This window comes from Cebus imitator, unplaced genomic scaffold (assembly GCF_001604975.1).
Source record: "Cebus imitator isolate Cc_AM_T3 unplaced genomic scaffold, Cebus_imitator-1.0 Scaffold98, whole genome shotgun sequence".
Lineage (NCBI taxonomy): Eukaryota > Metazoa > Chordata > Mammalia > Primates > Cebidae > Cebus > Cebus imitator.
Genome location: NW_016107413.1, coordinates 1,852,480 through 1,872,555, shown reverse-complemented (window position 1 = coordinate 1,872,555; position 20,076 = coordinate 1,852,480). Strand labels below are relative to the sequence as shown.

Below are 20,076 nucleotides of genomic sequence, written 5' to 3'. Positions count from 1 at the left end.
AAAAAAAAAAAAAAAAAAAAAAGCAAAGGTAGAACATTATGTATAGTATAGCTATGTTTGTGTAACAAGAAATGGTGCTTATATGTAAAAAAATTCGAAAAAGATTCCAAGAAACTGTTAACAGTTGTTGCTTCTGGGGACAGGGGATAAGAGACAGATTTTAATTTTCATTTTATAGTCTTCTATGTTGTTTGAATTTTGAAATATGTGCATGTATTACTTTTTAAATAAAACATTTCTTAAAATAATTTTAAAGCTATGACAGCAAGAGATGGGACTAAATGGAAGGAAAGACATTCCCAGATACATTAGCAGTGACCTCCACCGGTTATCTAGGAGAAGTTTCTACAGTAAAAGAATAGAAGCTGCTCTGGAAGGAGAAACAAGAAAGAAACCACATCCCTGCTACAGTAAGTTTCAAAGCTTATAAATAACTCTTCATTCTTTTCTGAAATATTTACTTTTTTAACAAAAGGGGTGTTTTAGTGGATCCAGAAGACCATCTGGCTCTCCTGAGGGTAATGGTTTTAAATATGATCCTTTAGAAGGGAGCTGAAGAGTTTCCAGTGAATTACTAACCCCATGTGACTCCAGGCCTAGCACAAGGGCTTGTCAATGCACATACCACATTCTTTATCAAAGAGATGGAGCAATGGACTTACGAGTGAGAAGATCACAGTTCCGAGTCCAGCATACAATAGATGCAGCCACTGCAAAGAGAAATGATACAGTTGTATATTAAGAAAAAGATTTGGAATAATGAAAGGGCTTATGTAGGTCACTGCTTCCAGATAAGGAACCATTATTAAGAAAGCTGAATCTGTGGGGGAATTTATCTTTTCTTTTTTAAAATTAAATTTCATTTTATTTCAATAGCTTTTGGGGAACAGGTGCCTTTTGGTTACATAGATAAGCTCCTTAGTGGTGATTACTGAGATTTTGGTGCACCCGTCACCTGAGCAGTATATACTGTATCCAATATGTCGCCTTTTATCCCTCACACCCCTCCATCCTTCCCCTCAAGTCCCCAAAGTTCCTGATATCATTCTTAGTCAACAGCACCCAATTCTACTCAGTTCTAATATGCAAGCAAATAAAAACTAGGCTTGCACATGTCAAATAATATTCACCAAGTAAGTGCTAAACGTCTCATGTGTGGTAGGGCAAGTAGAATGTATTAGGTGTATTTCACTTTGTGCCCCATCTGCGTAGCCCTTCTAGAGAATCTGCCCTCTCCTCAGTTCATGGAGCAGGAAGCCTTGTGGTCATAGTGACCTTCACACATCCTGGCTAGAGCTGAGTGAAGAGCTGGTGGAAGACCCCAGCTCCAAAAATAGCGAGTCTGATGACTGATCAGAAACTTCTAATGTGTGAGTGGCCTTAGACAGATTCACCAGGCCAGCTGAAAGTCAATTCTCAGGACAGAGGGAACAAAGTAGCAGAGGCTGTTGTATCTTTAGCCCATGCTAGCACTGTTACTGCTATAAGCAGAAGTGGCTATTTAACTCAGCCACAAAGAGGAAGGCAGGGTTTTCTTTCCTGGGAACCCCAGTTCTTCTTCCCACCTAGGAGGTTCATGAGTTTCTTTGGCTCTTTGCCTCAAGCTAGTCTGAGTGGTATCTGTTCCTTGCAACAGAAACAGCCCTTGTCAGAATATAGAACTAGTCTAAATGCAAAATGGCTTGGTTCTATTGGGGAAGAGGATAAGGAAGTAGAGTACAGCATCTGAAAAAATATATGGCATTAATTCTTCAGGATGAGAAAGCTGGTTCTGAGAGGGGTAGGCAAAGCACCGCCAGCTTTCACCAAGGATAGGTTCTTGGTGAAGATGATCAGAAGCCAGTGACACAGTCTGGGAGACACAGTATTTCCAGATTGAGCAAATAGTAAGAAAACACCTGATCATTGGAGTCCAAAGATTTCAAAATTGCTAAAGTCCAACAAGCATGTAGACTTAGGGAATGGCTCCAGCAAAGTCTTCCATTTAAACACATGTGCAAAATTGTAGATATTTGTAAAAGAAAATTAAGAATGGGAACTAAGATCCATCTATCTAGTAAGAAACATAGTTTTTTAACTGCACCTAAGTTATACTGGAAAGAGCTACAGAACCCATCTAATATTTGCGTTATTACTACCAATATCTGTGCTACCATTAATAAATGAAGAGCTAGGGCCTTTTAAGGCCCATCTTTGTGAAGCCTTTGAGTTTATCTCTAAAGTGCAGGTGCCACCTTCCTGGCTCTAAGTCTATGTGGTCATTCATAACACTAAACCAATCCAGGAAGTACTGTTGATTCTATGTATTTCTGAAGATTGTGTAACTAGTCCACTTGTTGCCAAAGAAACTCCTTGGTTCAGCATTGGGACCAAGTTGGCCTTGAGGTTTTAGCCAAAAGTGTCCCAGGCCCCAGACTAGCTCTCAGTGGATCTGGCCTCCAACAGGGTCTCCACATAGGAGCCACTCACAGATTGCCAACACCAGGCCAGATCACACCTCTTGCTCTCTACAGCTCTTCACAGTCAGTCCACAGACCATGGAATGAGGTGGGAGGAGCATGGCCACTCAAGTCACCCTAACCTGGCCTCAATGCCACCCCAGCCACTCATTCCCTGTGGGATGTGGATGAATTATTTAATTTCTCCCAGTCTGTTTTCTTATCTATAAAATAGACGAGCTATGAACTTTTCAGGAATGTTGTCAGAATTGAATGTGATGGTTTGTGAAAAACACATAGGTCTATGTCCAATATCCAGTAAGAATTCATTCATTCATTCATTCATTCATTCATTAATATATTAAAGCAAAAAAAAAAAAAAAAAGCTAGATTGGAAAATAAGGAGCCTCCTTTAGGCTGCTATCGGAAAGGCCCAAACAAGCCTTTCTCTACCACTCCTCGTAGTTCAAGCAGCACCCAAATATAGGAGAAGGAACCTGTCCTGCCCTTGTGGGTAGCCTCACCTCAAGAGCCTCTTGGGGAAGGACAACTGTCTAGGGTTGTAGCTCAATGTTCATGCACCAGAGCTTCTGTCCATGGTGCCTCCTAATGACCACAGTGGGGGCCATTAGAATCCGTCTCACAGATCTTCAGTTACGGGGACAGGAGAGGAACTGACCACAGGCGCAGCTGCTGTGCTATGCAACCCACTGCACTCTGCACTTAGGCCACACTTCCCACTTCTCAGTCCTCGCTGGGAGCAGCAGGGCCCTTCCTGAGAGACATGGGACCACCCTGATGACTGACATTAGCTCTGGGACTTCCTGATGACCTTACTGAGCCTCCCTCAGACCATGCTATGTGTAGAATGCTCCCACCCAGCCTCCCCTCCCTCTCCCTCACTCGGGGCCTGATGTGCCATCATGGTCTGACAGCTTCCTCAGCTGTTGGCTCCCTGCCTCTTTTCTCTCAGAGGTATTTCTCCTACTGAAATCCTTGCATACTCATCTTCAGCTCCATGTCTGCTTCTCAGAGGACTCAGACGAATACACCCAGCACTTCATCTGTATGTTTAACAATTCTCTGAGGTTTCCCAGTAAGATCTCACTTACATATAATGGCACGAAGATTAAGATAATTCCATAGACTATAAGCACGAAGCAGAAAACGAACAGTCCTCCATTTAGCAAGGTAAAATCCCACTAAAAAACATAAACAGCATAAACAACTCAGTTATCATCTATAAGGAATTTTGGGATGTTTAAAGACGCATCTTATATCCCGTAGACAAAAAATGGCCCGTTGATAATAATTTACCCTGACCAATTCCAAGAACCATGGAAATTCATTAGCTCCAACCACTAAAAAATGCTACATAAAAAATATTACACTGACTGGGAGAAAAAGGTAGAAATGCCAGTAGCCATGAGTTGATAATTTTTGAAACTAGGTAATGAGTACCTGGGGGTTCATCACATTATTCTATTTTTGTACTTATATGAAATTTCCCACAAAAAAAATACATTGAATAAGTAGGGTGTATATTTGAAGGTATAGGGTGATCATAAGCATTCATATGTTCAAAACCATGTACATAAGAAAACATTAATGGAGTAAAATATACCAAGATGTTAACTGGCTATCTTTTTCACATTTATATGCATGTTTTAATAAAAGCGTATAGTAAGCTTTCAAAAGTTACTGCTAATGATTCTTTTTTAATATGGAAACGTATTAATGTGATTTTTGGTTTTGTCTTTATAAATCAGTGACCCAAATCAGCCTGAGGAGATTAAGGTTTTCTTTCTTTTTTATTTTTTTTCTTTAAGATGGAGGTTTGCTCTGTCGCCCAGGATGGAGTGCAGTGTCGTGATCTCCGCTCACTGCAACCTCCGCCTCCCAGGTTCAAGCAATTCTCCCACCTCAACCTCTTGCGTGGCTGGGATTACAGGGGGGCGCCACCACACTCAGCTAATTTTTTAGTAGAGGCGGGGTTTCACCATGTTGGTCAGGCTAGTCTCGAACTCCTGACCTTGCGATACACCTGCCTAGGCCTCCCAAAGTGCTGGGATTACAAATGTAAACCACTGCGCCCAGACAGATTAAGGTTTTCTTAAGAAAGAGGATGTTGGCCAGACACGGTAGCTCATGCCTGTAATCCCAGAACTTTGGGAGGCCAAGGCAGGTGGATCCACTGAGGTCGGGAGTTTGAGACCAGCCTGACCTAAATGGAGAAACCCCATCTCTACTAAAAATACAAAATTAGCTGGGCGTGGTGGCGCATGCCTGTAATCCCAGCTACTCGAGAGGCTGAGGCAGGAGAATCGCTTGAACCTGGGAGGCGGAGATTGCAGTGAGCCAAGATTATGCCATCACACTCTAGCCTGGGCAACAAGAGCAAAACCCCATCTCGAAAAAAAAAAAAGAATAAAGAAAAGAAAGAGGATGTTTATCTTCTGGCCTAAAAAACAATTAGATTATGCAGCCCAACAAGAGCCTTGAATCCAGTATATTTTCCTGCAGGAGTATTTTCCTAATTATTTTTCCCCCTTTTCTCTCCACCCTTAATACACCAAGGGAATAATCCAAAGCACTAGTTCTCTGAGTGCAGTTCTCATACCAGCAGCATCAGCACCACCTGGGAAATTCATATTTATCATGCCCCACCCCAGACCTACTGATGCAGCAACTGCAGGGCAGTTGTGCCCTACAATCTGTGTCTCAACAAGGCCCCAGGCCGATTCTGGTGCATGATGAAGTTGGTCTAGAGCTGTGCTTTCACTACAGTAGCCACATGCAGCTGCTGAGCGCTTGAAATGTGACTGGTCTGAATTGAGATGTGCCGTTTAAGTGTAAAATACACAACTGGATATCGAATTTCAGCTCAAAAAAAAGTAAAATATCTCATTTATATTTGGGTTATGTGAATTATGTGTCAAAATGGTAACACTGCATTATATATGTATTGGGTTAACAAAAATATACTATCTAAAGAATTTCATCTGTCCCTTTTGACATTTTACTGTAGTTACAAGAAAATATAAGTTTATATGTATCACTTGCATTTGTGGCTCACATTATACTTCTCTTGGACAACCCAGGTCTGGGGAGCAGTAAATCTGGCTTGAGACAGTGATACCCTAAGGCTTGCTCCTTGTTGGCAGAAAGAAGATGTGACATCATTAAGGAAGGATAACTAAGGTGAGGTCAATTCAGGTGGGGAGCCCTGTCAGTTCTGACCACGCCCAAGAGAGAACAGGCTCCAAGTCAGGCCTGGGCTGGGCTGTCAGTTTCAGAGGCCCACAGAGCATGCAGTCACTCTGGGATCCAGGTGACAGTCATTCAGGAACAACGGCGGACCATAACATCCCCACCCCATCCCCTTCTTCGCTCACACAAACCACAGCTTCATCCCAAATTCCCAAGCCCCACTTTAGAGAGAAAGGCAGGGAGACAGGGAGGCTGAACAGCTGAGCATTTTATATCCACGTGAGACTATCACTCAGCCCAAAGGAACTGCTTCAATTGTGGGGTCCAATTGCATTTAAACCAAATGGATGTTCAGTTGATTTTCTCCCTGCTAAGTAGGCAGTTAGGGTTCATGAAAAAACTCAGACTCATTATGTTCCTACATCTCCTCTGCACCCCTTGGGCTGTGGTTGGACTGAATTTTGCCATCCCTATCACATAACTTAATAAGGGGAAAAAATGTTACCGATCATGGATTCAGCTGCCTTTCAAAGTTATCAGTGCAAATACTGTGTTTAAAATACTTTCTGGCCGGGCACAGTGGCTCATGCTTTTAATCCTAGCACTTTGGAGGCAAGGCAGGAGTATCACTTGAGGCTAGGAGTTCAAGAGCAGCCTGGGCAACATAGGGAGACCTCCTACTCTACAAAATATTTAAAAATTAGCCAGGTGTGGTGGCAAATGCCTATAGTCCCAGCCTCTTGGGAGGCTGAGATAGGAGGATCACTTGAGCCCTGGAGGTGGAGGCTGTAATGAGCCAAGTCTGTACCACTGCACTCCAGCCTGGGTGACAGAGCAAGACGCTATCTCAAAAATCAACAAACAGTACAATAAAATAAAATACTTTACAATATAATATTCACTCCCCTGAATTAATGGGCTTTTAAAAAAGTATTCTGGCAGTTTAGGGGATTTTAAATGGCTTAAGGAATCTGTGCATTCAACAGTGGCCCACCTTACTCATTGCAAGGAAGCCTATCTATTTACAAATAGGCTGGTTTCTACAAACGACCAGCTTTGAGATGGCAAATACTGATCTCATCATGAATTAAAGTTGAATCTCTAAATTTTGATACTGTTTGACTAAATATCTAGTAGATTCTTCTGTCACTCTGACACTTCTTCCTTTTTCCACCAGGAAAAGGCTAAAATTCTGCATAAGACCTTCCTTATGACGTGTGCCAAACAGCTTAGGAAATGCACTCCCGTCTGTGTAAGTTGTTTACCTAAGACCAGCCCATCCTTTACAAAAGGAAATTGACCAGGACTGAAAGGAGGGGCCACATCAGATCTCAAGAACACCCTATGGTTGGACAGAGGCTGAGATATCTCACAGTTCAACAGAAATCATCTCGAATTATGTAATATTCTCTGGGATGTCTTGGCATTTTGGAGTCTGGTAAACTACAACTTTAAAATTTTTTAATTCCCTGTATTGGTCAGGGTCCCAGCAAGAAACAGATGAGACACTCAAATAGGGTGATTTGAGGAGGGTTTGTTTGTAAGGAACTATCCACAGAAGTGTTTGCAGGCAACCAGAACAGGTAGTGCAGTAACCTAGGCTAGCAGCCAGCCAAAGAGCTTACCAGCCCCAGGCCCAAAGGGGAACGGAGAGGGGGCAGTTACGGGAGCCCAGAAGGTTGTGTTGAGTTGGCCATTTTGCGACAGGCAGTGAATCTTGCTAAGGCATTCCGCTAGCCCAAGAGGAACTTGTCACTGGGAGGAAGCCATGGGAATCAGTACCTCTCCCTTCCTGCCTCCTCTCTCCAGCTGGGACTCCCCATTGGCCAACGCCCATGGAAAGCCCTAATGCAAGAGGGCCCTGGAGGTGAGACCTCCCACTGACAGAGCAGGGGGAGACATAGGGAAGTGGGTTGGGGACAAAGGGACATGCCTGGCACACTCCCTTCAATAATACCTACTTTAGTTTGTAGAGCAAACAGAGTGAGTGCTAGTGTCACCAGAGCGGTTGCTGCTGTTGCCCATAACACTTCATTGGCCTTGTAGAAACTAAAGCGAGAGACTGTGATTACTGTTCACATACACTCCAAGAAAAGTACACACAAATCAAAGGAAATGTGTATCAAGGACTTACACTGATACGGCTCCTAGCAGCAGACCTTGAAGAACTGTCTAAAAACAAAATTCACAATAAATCAGAAGCCTGCTTCCCGAGGCATGGGGCCAAGGCCCAGAATCCAGAAGAGGTGATTTGAGGGGTGTGCTTCTGAGCAGAGTCTAGGGAGCAAGGGGGAACATGCACAGCCCTAGTGCATGCAGGCACAGGACGACCGACTATGGGGAATAAACAGAATTAAACATCTCTGTATCATCCTCTCTAGGACGGACAAGAGAAAATTATTAGTAAACCTTTCTTTGAACGCAATAGTAACTTTAACATATTCAGTGAAGTAAATACATATTAATTATGAATGTAGAAACCAAGGTAAAAAAGGTTCATTTGTAGAGCATATTGTCATTCATCAAATGGAGCCACCCACACAATATCAATGTTTCATCAGGACAGGATATGTGATTTCTAAGCTTCATAACACTTTGGGTACAGATGCTTTCCACGGCACCTGAGGGACAGGCTTCCAACCTCAGACATGGGATGAGAACCAAGGTTCCCAGGGCCTGGGAGATGGGACTGGAGGGCAGATACCAGCAGAGCAGAGTGTGGAGCTGCGCCTGCAGGTGCCAGCCCCCGGCTCTGGAGGACTCTCATCACCCAAAGGGAGCCAGGGGTGGGAAGAAAGGTGGGATGGGGCAGGGGCTGAGAGCCAGTGGGCAGTCAGGCTGGAGGATGAGGCCAAGAAAGGCATTGAGGTTGTGCTCAGGCCTCCACTGTCAGGCCCGCAGACAGTGTACAGCCAAGGCATGAGGATGACAGAGCAGTGGCTGCAGGGCTGGAGACATGCCCAGCCTCAAGGCTGCTCTGCCCGAGGTGAATCCAGACACTGAGCTGACCCACTGGTCCACTGGCAGAGCCGGGAAAGACTCCTCCAGTTTCCAAGGTTAAAAATAAAGGTTACATCCTAGTGTGAGGCCTGCTAGAGGGGGATTTGAATTCCCACTGGCCAAGATGGCCGGGAGCAGAGGTGGGAGAGAAGTGGAGTCCCCAAAGTCCTGGGTCACCCCTCTGGTGTTTCCAAACCCAGTGGGTAATCACCTGATCCTATACTTTGTACAACTTAATGAAGTAGGCTGTCTCTATTTCCATTATAGAGTAAAGACTGTATCTAGTCTCTGTACAAATGGTATTTAACAATGTGCTCGCTTCAAACCTTCCTCTCCAGATGATTTTCTTCCTCTTGTATGGGATCAGTGGCTTCTTATTTCTCCAGCTCCAGCAGCACATGAAAGAGGTGTTCATGTATGTGGTGTGGGTAGTGTATGTGTGAGTTTGTGAGTGGGGTGCGTGTCCCTCTGTGTGTCTGTGTAATATGTGTGTGTGATCGTGCATGTGTGTGTGGTGTATGAGTGGTGTGTGTAAATGTGTGGTGTGACTGTGTGTGTGTATGTGGTGTGAGGGATGTGTGTGGTGTGAATGGTGTGAGAGGGTGTGGGTGTGTGACTTTTGGGTGTGTAAATGTGTGACTGTGTGTGTGTAATTGGGAGAGACTGGGAGGAGACGGAGAGAGAGGAAGAGGAAATGTTTTCAGGCTGGAAAATGGCTTTTAGTTTTCGGGAGAGTGGAAGAGAGTAGGAAGAGACTGTGGAAGTCACAACTCTGAAGACTTCAAGAGCTCAGAACGTGGGCTTAAGGGGCCGAAATTCTATGGGAAAAAGCTGTGTCGGTGAATGTATTTTCCTTTTTCCCCTCAACTCCTTTTCTGAAGTGGGCTTTTCCCCACATATTTCCTAACCCTTGGGCATGACATTAAGTCTGGAAAACATAACTCATGCTTTGCCCCTGTATAATACCTCTCCTTTTAAGCCGTTACTTGCTTTGAGATTAACAGCAAAACCTCAGAGATGAGAGCTTCCTTGGAGACCAATAACTTTTACCTCTTGTAACAAACGTTAAGGCCATTTTAAATGTTTAGGTCAAAAACTCAAGCATTTCTGGGAAACCAGCACACCTTCCTGTCGCCCCCGCCCCCCCATTCCAGCCTCCGTCTGTCTTCCAGCTCGGGCTCCGTTCTGAGTGTGATCTGTGCTGTCAGTGCAGGACACGCCACTGCTGGCCCAGCCAGTGAGCAGGGTACACACGCCAGCTAAGGAAGCCTCCTCCATGCGCTGGCAGGTAAGGAAATGTCCAGATGTGGGCAGCGGGCAGCCTGTCTTCTCCAGCCTCAGCAGGCAGCTATTCCTCCCAGCTTGCAAATCCCCAGGGTGGCTACGCGGTACTGATGCTGACAGTCGCGTGCTCTTGCTCGCTTTGACCACCAGGGGGCGCAGAACCAAATCTAGGCTCCAGACACGTGCATAGGACTTGACGCATTTTGCGCACGAATCTAACCATTATCTTTATTTTTCTACCCTATTTTTCCTTCCATCAGATTTCTCCATTAATTTATCTTATATTCGTAAACTATGGATATTTGTATAAGCCACCTCAAGTCTGTTTTGGAATCAGATGGATAATAAATCAACTGGTAAGTAAATCTTCCTGTGAAAGAATGCTAACACTGCTTGGGAAGAAATGCCAATCTTCCCAAAAAGAATATTTGCTGGCCGGGCGCGGTGGCTCATGCCTGTAATCTCAGCATTTTGGGAGACCGAGGCAGGTGGATCGCCTGAGTTCAGGAGCTCGAGACTAACCTGGCCAACATAGTGGAACCCGGTCTCTACTAAAAATACAAAAATTAGCCAGCCATGGTGGGCAGGCGCCTGTAATACCAGCTACTCGGGAGGCTGAGGCAGGAGAATTGCTTGAACCTGGGAGGCGGAAGTTGCAGTAAGCCAAGATCGCCAAAAAAAAATTGTTTGCTGACACCCTCCTGAATCATACTGAGACGGTTCTGGGTCTCAGGGATCGCAGGGAGGAGCCCTGCGACCTCTGGGGAGCTAAGCCCTGGGTTGAAATGTGGGGAAACCGGTGGGAAATCGAGTTATATTCAAGTTTAGAAAAATCTAGGAGCTTCGGGTACCTGCTGAGGGTTGGCACGATCCTGCGGTTCTTGTGGGCAGCACGCAAAGGAATTGGCTGCCAAGAAAGTGAGCCCAGGGTGGCACCAAACGACAGAAAATGGGCAGATGTGGCGAGGCCTTGTGGGTGGAAGCCACCACCATGAGGCCGGTTCCAGGTAACCCAGAACCCGGGCCCAGGAACCCGGCCGCGGATAGATCAGGAGAGCCCTCTCAGCCCCTAACTCTGCAGTGCTGGAAAAGCCGTCCTGAGCTGAGATGCAAGCTGTGGAAATGAGGGAGAAGCTAGCTCAGAGATGGGTTCTGCTCCCAGTGGGACTTGAAGAAGAAATAAAATACATTTTACAAAAATAAAGAAATACAAACTTCTTGCACACGACTTTGTGAACTAGACGTGGAACCCACTCTCCATAACAAAATGCGTTTGCACGTGAGAGGGGTCCGGCAACAGTCAAGTTAACTGTCCCCGAAAGTGCAGCCCAGACTCGGGAGTGCACGCCCCAAGTGGCCTCATTAGAGGCAAGTGTGCTGGCACGAAGTCGCCCAGATCTCCAGATCCCCTAATTTACTCAAAGGGTGTGATACCGTCTCATAAGTTTACTACTTCATTACAAACAAAATTCCGCCAAGAGAATGTCCCACAAATAATTTCTATCTGTATTATTCCACCGAAAGAGTTTCCACAATAAAAGGAATAAATTTAATAATGTGACAAAAATGTATTTCAGAGATGAACTAGAGCAGGTGCTGACAAGGTTTACTTACAAACACTCCCAGGAGAATGTAATTTGCGGGGACCTGACGGCGGAGATTCCCGCAGCAAGCAAGCATAATAAACACGGCAAAAAATGCTGGGCTGGAGGATAATTGAAAACCATGTGTTATTTGCTTTCAGTGACTATATCATAGCGCATATTATACAGAGAGAAATATATAGATCCTAGTAACTATTACTATGACGTTACTTATCTCATAAGTATTATAGTATTAGAAACAAAAATATTAATTTTTACTTTTGCCTTTTCTTAGCCTTTAAAATAACTTTTCTCATTTCTATGCACAGATAGCTTATGGGGCATTAAAATATTTTTATTTTAAAATAATTATAGATTCACAGTAAGTTACAAAGGGAGAGGTCCCGTAAAACCTTCATTTAGTTTCCTGCAAATGGTTACATCTTATGTATTTATAGTACAGTACCAAATCCAGTAATTTGACATTGATACAGTGTATATATATAATTCTATGTCATCCAATTATGACACAAATCTATGTGCAGATGCATGTAACTGCCACTGCAATCAAGATTCAGAACTATCCCTTCAAAAAAACATGCATAAAGACCTCACTCATACTACCCCTGCCCTGTATAGTGTGAAAGTCACCAGTGCCAATATGGAGTCACTTAGGTCACACCCAAAGTGGAGCTGGAGGTCATGAAGGAGGGGATCTCCTGTATCTGAGATAAGAACTAGCCCAAAGACCTCCTTTTCAAAACCCACAAGAAATTTCTACATGTCCCACACATCCCTACATGTCCTGCCCACATGTCTATCACAGGGTGTATAACAAAAAATTCCTCAAGATAGTAACATTTCAGCCAAGTTGCTCTCACAAAAACACTTGCCTGGCAATGGCTGTCTCCACCAATGAGTTAGCACTAGCTCCTGCAAGAAGCCCCTGTAACCAATGATCTTTGTTTCGAAATGATTTAGGTAGATCTCTCTTTGCCTTTTAAAGGTTTCCTCTTATCCCAACCTCTCCATCATCCATCGTGGCTTCCTGTATCGCCTATTGCAGTGCCCCTGCCACTTCCTATTACACTCTGCAGGGAGCCTCTCTCTCTGTCATTAATTTAGGTTGACAATGGTAACACCCACACCCATACACTCAACCCTAACTCCTGGCAGCCATTAATTTGTTTATTTTTCATCCCTATAATTTTATCATTTCAAGAATGTTATACTTCGTACCTCATTTTGAACAGTAAAAGAATCTCAGGCAATACACAGTAGAAAAATACATTGTATTAAGTCCAATGATACTTACAAGATTAAATAGATGAACGAGGGGGTATTGACCACCCAAACTTTTAAAGCCTTCCTGGTTAAAAAAAAATTTAATACAGTTTTACACGATAAATATTTTGCTAACTAATATGATATTTAAGAAGAAGTAAAATAAAGCAATATCATGAGAAAAAAGGAAGAAACCCTGACTGACGAATAATGACAGATGGAGAATGAAACAATGAAACATTGTTTTTCTTAAAATAGATATATTCATAATAAGTTATAAGTAAAATTTGGATGAATGCAAATGTCCTAATAAAGGTTTTTATTTTAAAAGTGCTGAGATTGGTATGTGTGCAAAGCAAAAAAAATCAACTTCTCATCTGTTGTTTCATAAATATAGATTTTCATAGGGTATGTTTAAGCAGTGATAGATCATAGTCCCTCAAATAATTTCTTTTTGTTTTTTAGAGACAGGGTCTTGCTCTGTTGCCCAGGCTGGAGTGCAGTGGCACAATGATGGCTCACTGCAGCTTTGAACTCATGAGCTTAAGCCATCTCTTGTCTCAATCTCTTAAATAGCTGGGAGTACAGGCATGTGCCACCACATCTGGTTAATTTTTACTTTTATTTTTTGTAGAGATGGGGGTCTCACTATGTTGCCCAGGTTGGTCTCAAACTCCTGGCCTCAGGCAATCCTCCCACCTCAGCCTCCCAAAGTGCTGGGATTACAGGTGTGAATCACTGCACTAAGCCCCTCAAATAATTTCTGAATTTAACACTGTTCCAGCTTCCAAGGTAACCTCACCTTTATTTATTATTATTTTTTCCTTGAGATAGAGTCTCACTCTATTGCACAGGCTGGAGTGCAGTAGTTTAATCTTAGCTTATTACAACCTCCACCTCTGGAGTTCAAGTGATTCTCCTGCCTCAGCCTCCTGAGTAGCTGGGGTTACAGGTGCCCACCACCACGCCTGGCTAATTTTTGTATTTTTAGTAGAGATGGGGTTTCCCTATTTTGGCCAGGCTGGTCTCAAACTTCTGACCTCAAGTGATTCACCTCCCTCAGCCTCCCAAAGTGCTGGGATAATAGACATGAGCCACCACACCCAGCTCACCTTTTCTTCTCAATCCAATTTTCATGGTGGAAATAGCTTGAGAGAAAATTAAAAAACAAAACAAAACAAAAAAACAGTGTCCAAAATAAGACGTTTTAAAAAGTTCTTTTGCTTTGGTTAGGAAGTTAAATTCTAGAAATCTACCACCACGTTGGTCTAGGAGTTGCCTCAGAAAAACAAAAAGAGATAAACTATTTTTAAATGATCAAAATTAAATTAACCTGATTCAGTAAGAAGTAATGTGAACAACCTAACACTTAATTCTACATCAGTCATAAAGACTTACCAGAAAATGAACACACTGGTAATTACCACAGTGATCACCAACTGAACTGACAGGATGAGGAACACTTTGATAATGAAAGCTGAGGAGACACAAACATTATTTTTATGATGTAATAGTCAAAAGCAACAACATAAATGTAATAACTTATTTTTGAAATTTAATGAAAGGAATTTTTTCTTTGCTTTTTTTTGGGGATAGGAAAGGCAGTGCTAGTTTACAGTCAGCAAATGGAATAACAACAAAAACGCAGCTCTAACTTTTACAGCACGCTCATTCCAGATGGTGGGACAGAGGTGTTTTATGGGCGATCTGATGGTTTATCTATGGGAGCTCCAGAATTTTCTTTTTTCTTTTCTTTCTTTTTTTTTTTAAACAGAGTCTCTGTCTGTTGCCCAGGCTGGAGTGGAGTGGCTCGATCTCAACTCACTACAACCTCTACCTCCTGGGTTCAACCACTTCTCATGCCTCAGCCTCCTGAATAGCTAAGATTACCACAACCCCCAGGTAATTTTCTTTTCTTTTCTTTCTTTTTTTTTTTTTTTTTTTTTTAAGTAGAGATGGGGTTTTACCATGTTGCCCAGGGTGGTCTCAAACTTCTGATCTCAGGCGATCCGCCTGCCTTGGCCTCCCAAAATGCTGGAATTACAGGCATGAGCCACCATGCCTGGCCAAACTCCAGAATTTTCAAGATGAACTCAGGAATTTAATTCCTTGTCATGCACACCCCATCCTCCTTAGGATCAAACATGACCTGAAAGCCTCACCATGTCACAGGCCATCATTAGGGATATGGCAACACTACCTCCCTATACCAGAGAGCAGCAGCACCTCAGGACTGTGGGGATAGGGTGCATCTCCCTGGAGATGGACTTGGGCTGCAGAGAGTTTGTGGCACTTTTCTGCCACTTTTCTCTCCAGCCTACCTGCCTGTAATAACTCTCTTCCCTTCTACTTCCTAATGCAGAAACTAGATAACTTGTGGAGCTGTATGTAAGACCAAAGAGTTCCAAGGGAATGACAGGCCAACACACAAGGCAAAGCACGTGGGCACCTCTTTCTGCTCACTTTCTGCACCCTCTGAATATGGCACTGGCAATGGCAATTTGCCTTTGTGTGGCTTTACCCTAATTTCAAAGGAAAAAAAAAAAGTAATGCTGCTTAAAATTTGCTTATAGACTCACCAACTGTCCTTTTGCTGGGCAGTTTCTATGCATAGAAGTATGACAACAATGCAGTGGGATACAGCGGTCTTAATAAACATACCAAGGCCGGGCGCGGTGGCTCAAGCCTGTAATCCCAGCACTTTGGGAGGCCGAGGCGGGTGGATCACGAGGTCAAGAGATCGAGACCATCCTGGTCAACATGGTGAAACCCCGTCTCTACTAAAAATACAAAAATTAGCTGGGCATGGTGGCGTGTGCCTGTAATCCCAGCTACTCAGGAGGCTGAGGCAGGAGAATTGCCTGAACCCAGGAGGCGGAGGTTGCGATGAGCCGAGATCGCGCCATTGCACTCCAGCCTGGGTAACATAAGTGAAATTCCGTCTCAAAAATAAATAAATAAATAAATAAACATACCAGAACATCTATTTCCAAGTGCATGCTGCCGACATTAAAATATTCATTTAGCTCTTATTAATTTTGCATCTGCTATGTAGCAGGGACTGTGGGGGAACAAGTATTAAATGTGGCCCAGGCTCATAAGAACAGACATAGACATCAATAGCATCAAGGTGACAATCAAGAAATAAACCCTTATATTTATGGTCAATTGATTTTTAACAAACGTGCCAGGAAAATTCAATGGAGAAAAAATAATCATTTTGGCAAATGGTGCTGGGAAGACTGGATATACACCTACAGAAGATGAATTTGGATCCCCAACTAACACCCAACTGCAAGCCATAACATGGAGTCATAATGGGCATAGCAGCCTCAGCTACCATTTCCTTGTAAGTAAATGAGAGCTCCCAATTCAAGACCAGCACAAGAGGTGCCCAACTGAGTCAGCCCAAGAATTATGAAATGGTTGTTGCTTTCTTTATGTGGGCAAAGGATTTGAGTAGACATTCCTCCAAAGAAGACATGTGAATGAAAATTCACTAATGAAATACAACTCAAAACTACAATGAGATGCTACTTCACAAACACTAGAATGACTATAACCAAAAAGACAGACTATAATAAGTTTTGGCAAGGATGCAGAGAAGCAGGAACCCTCATACATTGCTGCTTGGAATGTAAAATGGTGCAGCCACTTTGGAAAAGGTTGGCAGTTCATCAAAATGTGAAACACAGAGTTATTCTATAGTTCAGCAATTCCTGGGTATCTACCCAAGAGAAATGAAAACATATGTCTACACAAAAACTTGAATATGAATGTTGATTGCAGCATTATTCAAAATAACCCAAAGGTGGAAACAATCTAATTATCTGTCAACTGATAAATGTATAAACAAAATGTTTTCTCTCCAGGCAATTGAATTGTATATGGCCCGTTCATAAAAGGAATGAAATACTGACACATGCTACAACGTGGGAAAACCTCAAAAACATTAAGTGAAAGAAGGAAATCACAAAAGGCCACATGTGGTATGATTCCATTTACATGAAATGTTCAAAATAGATTCATAGAGAGGTCTGAAAGTAGATTAATAGTTGGCAGGGGCTCGGGGGAGGGAGGATGGGAGTAACTGCCAATGGGTATGGGTTTCTTTTCTTTTCTTTCCTTTGGTAGAGACAGGGTTTCAGCATGCTGCCCAGATTGGTCTCAAACTCCTAACCTTAAGTGATCTGCCTGCCTCAACCTCCCAAAGTGCTGGGATTACAGACATGAGCCACCACGCCCAGCCTGGGGATGGGTTTCTGTTTGAGGTGATGAAAAGTTTCTAAAATTGATTGTGATGGTTATCAACTCTAAATATACTAAATACCAGTGAATTGTACACTGAAAATGGATGAATTTTATGATTTGCAAATTATATCTCCATAATGCTGCTTTAAAAAATTACAACCCCTGTAACTCAATCCATTACCCTGCTATTCTTTTCCTTCTCTCCACAGCACTTTCATCTTCTCATATACTACATAATTGTTTTAAATGGGAAAAGGGCCAGCCTCTGCCCTCCAGGAGAGGCAGACATAAATAACTGACTCTTACACTGGCAAGGAGGCTCCACATATTTTTGAATTAGACCTGAAAGACTAATTCAATTAGACTCCTTAAGCCTCATTTTCTTGTCTGTAAAATGGCAGTACAGCTTCTGTGTTGGTCAGGTTGTTGTAAAGATGAAAAGCAATAATGTCGCCCTTGCACAAAGCGCTGTGTAAGCCAGGTATTGGTTGCAGAGACCCCCAGGTGCTTAGCAACACCCAGTATCCCTGGCTTCCTCACTATCTGACCCATATCTTGTTAAGGATGGCAATGGGCCCAACTGAACAACTCCAGATGGAGGTGGCCATGTAACACAGGTGAGTCAATGGCATGGCATTCCAAACTCTGGGTGTGGTTTCTAGAAATGCCTCTGAAAAGAAGACTGGCTTGGTTGACTCTCAGGACACCTGCAGCCCTCTCTTGGCTCTTCTTTGCCTTTGGCTGTCTGCCTTTTCCTTTTCCTACTTCAAAGGCTAGAGCTCCAAAAGGCAGCTTTCCAGCCACAGGAAGCTGGTGGTGAGGGACGCAGGGAGACCAATAGAATTCCGAGCTCACAGTCCACTTGCAATGTTCAGGCCTCAGAAGGCCTAAGGATGGCAGAGTGGACACTTTAAAGCTTAAGCCAATATTATGTATCACCTCAGATACAAGTAAAAACATTTTATGATCCACAACTAATTCATATTTCCTTAAAAAAAAAACCCAAAATTTGTTCACCATATGTTTCTTATGAGTTTCTGAATGCCCTGGACAACTTGGGAGCAAGTCCTACATCATGTTTTTTGAGAAAGCATCACTCAGAAAAACTAAAAACAAAATTGTATCTGCCAATCTACTCTGCGGAAACATTTTTAGAGAACATGTGCTTTTCTCTTCTTAAAAGGTCATTTCTTTATTCTCACCTCTGCGGACTGCTGCTTCCGAGAATGGATTGCCTAAAGTTGCATTGCTATCACCTGGGGTGACGTCATCTGAAATCTGTATCACATAGACATTCGACCGCTCAGTTTCCTTTGACCGTGGCTTCTCCTGAGGTTCTTGTGGCCCAGCTGAAGTTGAAGGTGGGTAGCGCTCACCAGATCCGGACTGGATACTTTTATCTGCTGCCTTCCGAATCAGATGTTGATGATCTCCAGAACTAAAGTCTATTGGTTCGCTGACCTCCAAGTCCATTTTCCTAGAGGGGGAGAATTGTTATTTATGTCCTTGTGATCACACCTCTACAACCCCAGCATCCTCATAATCGTCAGGTGATTTCTTCTTAATTTTAACTGCCTTGGCTCAGTACTTACCAAGTTTGTGCTTAGTAAATATTTGTTAAATGAATGGTAACATTTAAGATGAAACCCACAGAGTAAAATAATTGGTTTCTATTATGAAATTAATTTTTAAATAAAATTTATTCAGTAAAAAGTTAATGAGTGACAAGCATGAAGTTGCCCTTGCTGTCCCTGGCCTCAGAGAGCTTACATTTTGGGAGAGAGTATAATCAAACAAGCAATCATATAAAAGGCAATATAAGCAGGCCAAGAACATTAGAAGAAGACTTGAGAGCCCTGAAGGAAATCTGGAGAAACTTTGGAGAGTAGAAGTTGTCAAAAGCTTTCAAAGAAACTGAAGCTTAAGCTGTGGCTGGAAATGAGTAGGGATTAGTCAAGTAAAGAGGTGGGGAGAGGTTTTCCAGACCAGGAACCAGCCTGGACCAGGACTGGAGAAATCAGGAGGGCAAGTCCTAGAAACTGAAAGAAGCCTATGTACCTGGAACAGGGAGTTTGAAGAGGGGAGTGGAATGAGGTTACACAGAGAAGTAGCGGGTATGCCTCTGAGAGGCTGGCAAGCCAAGTTAAGGAGCCTGGACTTCATCCTGAAGGCCATGGGTGTGATTGGCAGAATAGCAGTCCTCCAGTAATGTCCACATCCTAGTTTTTGGAACCTGTGGCTATATTATCTTGCATGTAAAAAGGAACGTTGCCCATGTGATTAAGTTAAGGACTTTGGGATGGGGAGATGATCCTGGATTATCTGGGTGGGCCCAATTAAATCACAAGGGTTCTTATGATCATAGGTATAAGAACAAGGCAGCAGGAGGAGCAGAGTCAGAGAAGGAGACGTGACAATAGAAGCAGAGGTCAGAGTGATACAACTGTGGTCTTTAACGATGGAAGAAGGGGACCATGAGCCATGGAATGCAGGTGGCCTCTAGAAGTTGGAAAAGGTAAGGAAATGGCTTTTCCCTACAACCTCTAGGAAGGAACCAGTCCTGCCAAAACCTGGAGTTTAGCCTAGTGAGATTGGTTTTAGACTCATGACCTCCAGAACTGTAAGATAATAAATGTGTGTTATTTTAAGTCGTTCAGTTTGTGGCATTTTAACAGGAAATGAATACAATGGGGAATGAAGGAAGGTTTCCCAGCAGGGTCCCAGAGAAATCTCCTAGAAAGGTTACTCTAGATACAATGTGCAGAATGGGCCAGCCTAAGCCAAAGTGAGGCAGAGACAGAAATCCAGATAAGAGATGGCAGTGGGCTTTGCCATAGTGCCTTCCAGCCTGAACACAGTTCTTAGAAAACCACTACTGCCAGGCACGGTAGCTCACGCCTATAATCCCATTACTTTGGGAGGCTGAGGCGGGTGGATCACGAGGTCAAGAGATCGAGACCACCCTGGTCAACAAGGTGAAACCTCGTCTCTACTAAAAATACAAAAATTAGCTGGGCATGATGGTG

General features: G+C 43.3%; 1 protein-coding gene across 1 annotated transcript in view; it reads right to left on the bottom strand.

Annotated features, from left to right (window-relative positions):
* The window catches only part of LOC108309887 (protein lifeguard 2), a 26,168-nt gene that overhangs the window by 2,285 nt on the left and 3,807 nt on the right, over positions 1-20,076 (bottom strand). The window contains exons 2-9 of the mRNA XM_017536430.2: positions 18,253-18,527; positions 14,198-14,276; positions 12,831-12,884; positions 11,547-11,637; positions 7,783-7,820; positions 7,610-7,697; positions 3,551-3,640; positions 663-710 (exon numbers count right to left, since the gene is read on the bottom strand). Coding sequence (XP_017391919.1) covers positions 663-710; positions 3,551-3,640; positions 7,610-7,697; positions 7,783-7,820; positions 11,547-11,637; positions 12,831-12,884; positions 14,198-14,276; positions 18,253-18,527 — 763 coding nt within the window. The remainder of the gene's footprint in view (positions 1-662; positions 711-3,550; positions 3,641-7,609; positions 7,698-7,782; positions 7,821-11,546; positions 11,638-12,830; positions 12,885-14,197; positions 14,277-18,252; positions 18,528-20,076) is intronic.